The sequence below is a fragment of the Palaemon carinicauda genome, chromosome 27 (assembly GCF_036898095.1).
Source record: "Palaemon carinicauda isolate YSFRI2023 chromosome 27, ASM3689809v2, whole genome shotgun sequence".
NCBI lineage: Eukaryota > Metazoa > Arthropoda > Malacostraca > Decapoda > Palaemonidae > Palaemon > Palaemon carinicauda.
In genome coordinates, this window is record NC_090751.1 from 94,375,643 (window position 1) to 94,385,642 (window position 10,000).

The 10,000-nt window shown below is 33.1% G+C and overlaps 1 protein-coding gene across 1 annotated transcript; it reads left to right on the forward strand.

Annotated features, from left to right (window-relative positions):
• Positions 1-3,197: 3,197 nt before the first annotated feature.
• LOC137621040 (uncharacterized) lies at positions 3,198-3,659 on the forward strand. Its single transcript, XM_068351479.1, has one exon. It carries the CDS (start codon positions 3,198-3,200, stop codon positions 3,657-3,659), a length of 462 nt encoding a protein of 153 aa, XP_068207580.1.
• Positions 3,660-10,000: the final 6,341 nt, after the last annotated feature.

A 10,000-nucleotide genomic window follows, 5' to 3' on the forward strand; every position in this document is an offset into this window, starting at 1 on the left:
TACACTGATAACCTGTTTAAACCTCTTCTTGAACCGGTTTGTGTGCCTTTCTTGCTTGGTATGGGTTGTATATAAGCACTTGCATTGTTAATATTAAAGTTATTTGCATTCCTCTCGCTTCTCGGTTATTACCAAACTGGCGCCAGCACATTTGGTGACCACCAAAGTGTCCAGCTCCCTTCCCCCTTCCCCCTAAACTGATGTGTCTTACTGTTTGATGACGCCACACTCAAGACACTTACTACTATCAACGCCATGTCCCTGAAACTACCATCCTTTGCCAGTGGAGAAGCATTCATCTGGTTCCAGCATTCTGAAGTACAATTCCACATCAAGGAAGTGACTCAGTCAAGCACCAAAGCAGATTATGTTCTTGCGTCAATCCTCAAGGACACTTTCCCCGGAAAACTATGACTGGCTGTGCGAGCAATATTGTAGGATGCCCTCAAATATCTGTAGTACTTACCATCTTTGGCCACCCCCATAGCCAAACTTTTTTTAGCTCTCAATAAATGTTGGGGAACCAAAAGGCTTCGCCCTCCCTCAGGGAAACTACCAGCATTGCTTGCCTCCAACCTGCCGCAGACGGCTCTCATAGTTAGGTGAATCTAATTCATGACCTTTGGGTATGGCACCTACCCAACTTGTACGCGCTGCTATCCTGTGTGTCTGTTTTAACCATGAAGGATCTGATGACCAAAGTAGACGTCCTTATGGACAGCCACTTCACCACCTTCAAGTCCTCCATCAACATCTCTACTCCTGTCAAAATGGTCAACTATTCAACATCAACCGAAGCCGACATGAATGCGGTTGGACACAGATGCTCACCCCGTAACATGCAGGAGCAGTGACAAAACCGCCCACAGCCCACCACTCGCCCACAGCCACAACCAATGACTACTTCTGCTACTTCCTGATGTCCTAACTGCCCCAGTTATGCTATTACCACCCTAAAATTCAGAGCTGCTGCAGCAAAATGTCCGAATGGTTGTCAGTGGCCAAATAACTCAAGTAGACTACCGTTTGCTGCGATTGCCTTCCCTGATGCCGGTACGGGCATGCGATTTCTGGTAGACAGGTGCATGCCATTCTCTTCTGCCAAGGCCACTCTCCAGCACCACGCTGTTGTCTATCTAAATCTGCTGATATCCCCCTTGTAGCTGTCAACAAATCTGCAATACCGACCCACAGTTATGAAACCTCACAGTTTAAAAGCGCTAAATTGGAAGTTTTTTGGGCCCGAAATCACATTGCCAATCCTAGGTGCAGACTTACTTTCACATTTCCAACTCCTGGTTGATGTCACTCACCGTCGGTTAGTAAACTCCGATACGTACGTCTAGACACCTCTTGCACCCAAGGAGGCGTACGCCCACCTCCTCACGTCGTACCAGGAAGTTTTCTGTCCAGAACTTCGTCAAACACACATGGTTCCCGCAAAACATAATACTGATCACCATATCAAGAAAACGGGGCCTGCAGTGTTTGCCAGATTCAGACTTCTGGCACTGGATCATTTTGGCAACCACTAAATAAACGTTTGCCTAAAAGGAAGAAATGGGCCTTTGTCAAAAGGCCTCAAGCCCATGGTCGCCACACTAACACATCGTCAAGAAGAAAGATGGCTCTGCATCTGTGTGGGGATTACAGGTGCCTGAACATTCTGACAGAACCAGATCCTCACCCACTCCCAAACATTGCAGACGTGCTCACCTACTTGCAGAGAGCAAAGATTTCTCCACGCTCGACCTCCTAAAGGGGCTTTGTCAGGTGCCCATGAACCCAGAAGACATCAAGACCATCATCACCACCCCTTTCTGTACATAAACCTTCAATTACTTCTGTTTTGGTCTTTGTAATGCTGGGGCCAATTTTTAAAGTCTCATGGATGGCATCGTAGGGGACCTCCACTTCTGTGTATGTTACGTGGACTACAAACTTCTGGTCTCTTTCCCCAAAGAGGAACACCTCCGCCATCTACGCTTTGCGCCCGACTGCCTACAACAGAATGGCCTTGTATTCCGGTATGACCTTTGGAGCCAATGAAGTATTGTACTTGCGGTTCTGCATCACTACTGAAGGATTCAACCACAACCCTGAGAAGATACCTGTGGATCAGAACTTCCCCACACCCCTCGACCGTCAAAGCGCGGTTCTGCATCACTACTGAAGGATTCAACCACAACCCTGAGAAGATAGCTGCCGATCAAAACTTCCCCACGCCCCTCGACCGTCAAAGCACTGCAAGAATTCTTTGGGCATGATCAACTATTATCACCGTTTCCTTCTTGTCATTGCTGTCACTCTTATCTCCCACTGCTCCTCCCTCAAGGGCAAGCCAAAAGACCTGAACTGGGGTCCCCTTGAAGAAGCAGCCTTCTGCAACGCAAAAGAATGCCCTATCAACCACTGCTGCTCTCACTTTCTTGTGCTACTTGCACCTCTCCTCTCCACTGATGCCAGAGACGTCACTATTTGGGCAGTACTCGAGCAGGTGATCAACGGCTCGCCCCACTCATTGGCTTGCTTCAGTAGGAAACCGTCCAAGGTGGAATCCAACTACTACCTTCTACAGCAAATTGCTTGCGGTACACTTGGTGTTCAATACATTTACCACTTCTTGGAAGGTACAGAGTTAATCATTCGGACAGACCACATGCCTCTAGTGAACGCCTTCACTCAACAGTACGGCGCTTGGTCTGCCCATCAATACCACCTTCCATCTGCCATGGCTAAATAAAATTGTACCCCTCCAACATGTCCCTGGGAAAATTAATCCCGTTGACGATGCGCAGTCAAGAAACACATTGGCTACCATTTACCAATTCCACCCTCTTCTGTGACATAAGTACTGGTAGACATGAATTGTGGATATCTACTCCCACGCGCCGATAGGCGTTTGACTTCACTCATGGCCTTTCACATCCCTCGATCTGTTCTACTGTACAGCTATTGAAGACAAAATTCATTTGACATGACATAACTAAAGAAGCTAAGGATTAGGTCTGTCTGTACTTCATGCCAAAACTCTTAAAGTACACCAACACACCGATTCAGGAGTGGGCACCCTTCTTCAACCTCGGCGGCGTTTGGCCCACATTCATGTCGATGTTGTAGGTTGCCTACCCTCATCACTGGGGCATCGTTACTCATTTACTGTCATTGACCAATGCTCGTTGTACTTTAGCCATTCCATGGAAACTGTCACGTCAGCCTTGTGTACATCTGCTGTACTCTCAGGAATTGGTATCCCTGAACATAAGACTTCTGAAAGTGGTACTAAATTTACCTCTCCATTGACATCATTAGTGAATCTCCTGGGAATCACCCTGCATCTGACGACCGCATACAACCCAGCTGCCAAAGGAATGATTGACCGTTTTCATTGGACTCTTAAAGCAGCTTTGATGTGCTTGTGCAAGGACTCCAACTGGTTTACTCAGCTTCCCTGGGTCCTCCTGGAACTAAGCACCAATCCTAAGGACACGCTTCATGTCTTGGCAGCTGAAATGATGTTTGGCGTTTTTTCCGTCAACAACCACCTCCGACAATCTCTAGCGCCTACATCATCTTATGGGAAAATTTACTCCATGGCGCCAGACTTGCAAGCCCCTGCAAAGCAACACATACCAACAGATTTACACAAATTATCATAAGTTTTTCTGTGCAACGACACCAGCTAGTCAACTCCTACACCTCCTTACACTGTCCTTTTTTCCGTGATCCGTCTAACAATGTAGTCGTTCATACTAAACGTTCGTGGTAATGCAGACTGAGACTCCATTGATCGCCTTCAAACTTGAAAGGTGACCCACCTACAGCGGGCCTCTGCAGAACCGGGGGCTCTAATTCATATGCATGTCTTTTTATGGAGGAACCATGTAATGCACGTGTATCTCACATCCTCGTACATTAACAATACTTTTTTTTTTCTTATTATATTATCATTATTGTTCTCCCCTTGCACTGTTATCCTGTTTAAGCCTGTATGTTCTTGAATCATTGAGTTTTAATTTTTATGCCCTTCTTACTTGGGATGGTCTGTATATAAGCTCATGCTCCATCGAAATAAGTTAGTTGCAGTTATCTCTTCAGTTATTACATAACTGGCACTTCATAATATACATAAAAATACACATATATACACATATACACATATATACACATACATACATATATGTATATATATATATATATATATATATATATATATATATATATATATATATATATATATATATATGTGTGTGTGTGTGTGTGTGTGTGTTTGTGTGTATATATGTACGTATATATATATATATATATATATATATATATATATATATATATATATATATATATATATATATATATATATATATGTATGTATGTATGTATGTATGTATGTATATACACAATATTTCAAAAGATATATAATCCTTATTTTGCCTATATATTATCCGGATAATATATTTTCCTTATGAGTCTAAGACAATGAAAATTTTCTTGTAAATCATAAGCAAACTTAGTTGAAGCTTCCAATCCAAAAAATTCGCGAAAGTCTAACTTTTGAAGTTTAAATCCCCTTGAAATTGAACATTCTAAATCTCTGATTGTCCTTTTTCTTTCCAACAGAAAGTCATCCTACATCTTTAGGGAGTCTGAACTACATAAGTATTGATAAGAGATAAAACTTACTGTATAAATGATCTACTCTAATGTAGTATACTGAAGCATTGATATATATTCTTTTACATGAATCTTTTTGATCGAGATGGAACAACAACAACAAGAAAATGATAACAGTAAAATAATAATAACAATAATAAAAATAATAACACACCCCTATTATTACTATTATTATTACTATTATTACTATTACCATTATTACTGTTATTATATTACTATTATCACTATTATTACTACTATCATTATCATCATCATCATCACAATCATTATAATCAATATAGACATTATTATTATTATTATTATTATTATTATTATTATTATTATTATTATTATTATTATCATTATTAATTATAATCAATATCATTATTAAATATAATCATTATCATCACCATCATTATTCTGCTCAATGTAAAGACCATTAAATTACACATTTCTCCTTCAAACCCATCCCCCCCAAAAAAAAAATCCTAACCAAACTAATCAGAATTCCATCTAACGCAAATATCTCCATAACCAACGTCATAAAAGAGACGTGTTAGCAGAGGGAAATAAGAATTAATCTTTTCTGTGATTTCATGAGATTCTGCGTCCGAGGAATGGGTCATTACCCCGGGGTTCATGAGGCGTGTGCTCATTAAAGGAAGCGATATTCTTGGGGATGGAAGGAAACAAATAAGATCAGGAAAAGATGTAGGGAGAGAGATAATGCTGAATCGTTAGGATAAAGGAATGGCAAAATGGAAATTATATATGGGATTTATTTCTGTTTTTGCTAAGTATATTGAAAAATTATTTTGGTAGGTATTATAAAGATGTTTCAAATTATCAGTAGAATGGTGAATTTAGTATAAAAGGAAGAAAAAAGTTATACCTGGAAATATCAATTATGAAAAATTTCATTTTTAATGATAATTTTGATTTCGAAAAATTAGTAAAATTTTCTATCCATCTAACTATCCCTACAAATTATATATATATTATATATATAGATATTATATATATAGATATTATATATATATATATATATATATATATATATATATATATATATATATATATATATATATATATATATATAAGTGTGTGTGTGACTATGTATATATATATATATATATATATATATATATATATATATATATATATATATATATATATATATATATATATATATATATATACGCATACACAGAAACATACATATACATACATACACAAACACATACATATTTTACAATTTTATATATACATATACATATTATATATATATATATATATATATATATATATATATATATATATATATATATATATATATATATATATATATATATATATATATATATATATATATATATATATATATATATATATATATATATATATTAGATAGATAGATAGATAGATAGATAGAGATAGATAGATAACGCACATGCATATTTTAAAATTTTATATATATATATATATATATATATATATATATATATATATATATATATATATATATATATATATATATATATATATATATATATATATATATATATATATTAGATAGATAGATAGAGATAGATAGATAGATAGATAGATAGATAACGCACATGCATATTTTAAAATTTTATATATATATATATATATATATATATATATATATATATATATATATATATATATATATATATATATATATGTGTGTGTGTGTGTGTGTGTGTGTGTACTTACATACACAGTTTAGATAAACAGAAACTAAGGGAAATAAACAGTGATAAACAGAAAACAAAGTATAAAAAATTTGCTCGGTAAAATTGAATATAGCTTTCATCACCCGGCAACGGTCAAGTTCATTGGACCAGGAATATCCAAATCAATTCTCTTTGTTAAAACTTGTCGCTTAAAAGGGGGAACGTCGGTCGGAACACTTCAGAAAGGATTTAACAGAGATCTGTGCATATTTGAGATATCAGTTATGAGTAAAATTGGTTCTCTTTAGAATGCTAATATTTTTTGGAGATTTAGAGTTTCAACTCTTGCAAAACCGGTGTTATCTGGAGTTTCAACTTGTTCAAAAACTGAAGTTTCAGTTTTGTGTGTGTTTTAGGAGTTTTTAAGAAACGTCAAATGACAGGTAACTAAGTTACCCAAGTAAGTACTCAGGTAATCAAGTACCTAGATAAGTACCATGGTAAGCAAGTGCCTAAATAAGTAAGTACCCAAATAAATAAGTACCCAAGTAAGTAAGTACCCAAGTAAAGCTCCCAATTAATTAAGTACCCGAATAAGTACCCAAGTAAGGAATCCAAATAATTAAGTACCCAAATGAGTACCCAAGTAAGTAGGTACCCAAAATAAGTAAGTACCCAAATAAGTAACTACCCACATAAGTACGCAAATAAGTAAGTACCCAAATAAGTAAGTAACCAAGTAACTAAGCACCCAAATAAGTACCCAAATAAGTAAGTAGTTTCAAACATGTATTATTATATCCTTAATGTAGTATAGAAATATAGATTTGACACTATTTCTTTCCCAAATTATATTAGTTGACACATTTTCCTAGATTTTATAAGGCCCCATAGAACCATGAAGTTCATACTTATAAGTTTGAGTATGGCGTAATATAAGTAAATGCATTTATATCCACATGCACATATTTCCATATAAATATCTGCATATGCTGCAGTCAGCTAGATCAAAACTTAGATTATAGAAAGTCTCAGTAAAGAATTCTAATTAATTATAAGTAATAAAATAGTAACAACAAATGAATAAATAGAAGGTAAACATAAATACGTTGTTACTATAGTATAATATCTACCACCCATTCTCATCTATTTTTATCAACCAACAACGATTATTATGAAATATGATTATTAAACATTTATTATAATTAAAGGAAAAAATTAAAAACCAATATGAACTAAGTAATTAGATAAATAAAAGGCTAAAACACTAGCAATTGCAGCTGGCAAGCACAGAACATCCATGTACCACCTCTCAGGACATAGGAGTAGTGGAATCATGTTAAATCGCGAGCGAAGCGAACCAAGGTCGAGGAAAACCAATATGAACTAAGAGGCTAATTAGATAAAATTGCCAAGATCGATCAAAAACACATGTGAACTAAGAGTAATTACATAATCAAAGTAATGCTAAAAGACTAGTCCATGTACAGTGCTGAAAAAAACAGCGGAGCAGTGACAATATCAAATGTCTAGCTAAGCGAGCCCCGGCTTAGCATAAACTATTCAAAAGTTAATAAAAATATATTTACACTTTTTAGAAGATTTAACAAAATATTCATAAACCTATTAATAACGTAAAATCTCTAGCTAAGCGAGCCCCGGCTTAGCAAAACTTATATTCCAAAGTAAATAAAAATATATTTACATATCTTAGGAGATTTAACAAAATATTCATAAACCTATTAATAATTCAATCAGTTTTACATAATACCACTGACCTGAGTGTCAGTGTTTGTCACTTGGAGCTTAGATGATATAGAGATGATGACAAAATCCATCGATGGTATCTAAAAGTGTTTCCAGAACGTAGATCATGATGTCCATGATGATAATCAGCAACAGAGTTCAACTATCCCCTTTTTCCAAGATTTAAGAGTTGTATTTTGTATAATCACCATCGATCTTGTATTAACACCAAAATTCAAAATCACAACAACCGTCAAATATATCCACAGCAATACAGAGATGTTAACACACTGATGGTATAAGCAAGTCTCTTGTGTAATATGCCCGGGGTCCTTTATATACCCTACTCAGAGAAGTTCCTTCAAAAATCCAGAAAGTTGAAAAGATAAAAAAGTTTACAAAAGTAGATCAAACTGGCGAGTTTAAAGTACAATTGGTGAAGTCATTAATTTCGAGAAAATACCATAAACTCTTGTTTAGACTACAACATGTTCGTTTATTTATTATTACAATGACTTGATATCAGCATTATAAGTTGATATTTTAAAATATAAAATTTCCCGACAGGACTTAGTATTTATAATATACTGTATATAAATCTAATCTACCTGTAATAATATCCACACACACACACACACACACACACACACACACACACACACACACATATATATATATATATATATATATATATATATATATATATATATATATATGCATATATATGTATGCATATATGTGTGTATATATACAGTATATATATTTATATACATATATACATATATGTATATATATGTATATATACATACACACACACACACACATATATATATATATATATATATATATATATATATATATATATATATATATATATATATATATATATATATATATATATATATATACATATATATATACATATATAAGCAAACCTATATATAATGCATATATATATATATATATATATATATATATATATATATATATATATATATATATATATATATATATATATATATATATATATATATAAGTGCGCACAATTGTGTATGTGTTAATATTAGTTTTATCTTTACATAATGAGTTTAACCACAAGAAACATTATGAAATTCAACCCAGGAATACACCATGGTGTTCCACAAAGACCAATTTCATTCAACCTCTAAGGTGAGCTCTGCGAGTTGCCTCTGTATTAAGGAAATACTAATTAATCTCTCTTTTTTTTCCTTGCATACACTCTAGCTTCATCAGCGTTCATATCTCTCATTTACCCTGTAAGATCCCAACCTGCCCTCATTATATAATGCTCGTCATTATACATACGAATAAGGAAATAGTTTTACCAAGGTTTATAATGTATGTATGTATGTCTGTATGTATGTTTTGGATGCAAGGTTCTTGGAGATTAAGATGTTTTGTATATAAGCTTTATTTGAGGTTAGTTTTATTACATATATATATATATATATATATATATATATATATATATATATATAGTATATATATTCATATATATATAAATATATATATATATATATATATATATATATATATATATATATATATATATATATATATAAATATATGTATATATATAAATGTATGTAGGTATATATATATATATATATATATATATATATATATATATATATATATATATATATATACTATATATATATAATATATATATATATATATATATATATATATATATATATATATATATATATATATATATGTGTATATATATACATATATATATATATATATATATATATATATATATATATATATATATATATATAATATATATATATATATATATATATATATATATATATATATATATATATATATATATATATATATACAGTATATATACTGTATATGTATATGTATAT

Coding starts and splice junctions, on each gene's coding strand:
- LOC137621040 (XM_068351479.1), top strand. CDS start 3,198: ATGGAAACTGTCACGTCAGCCTTGTGTACATCTGCTGTACTCTCAGGA.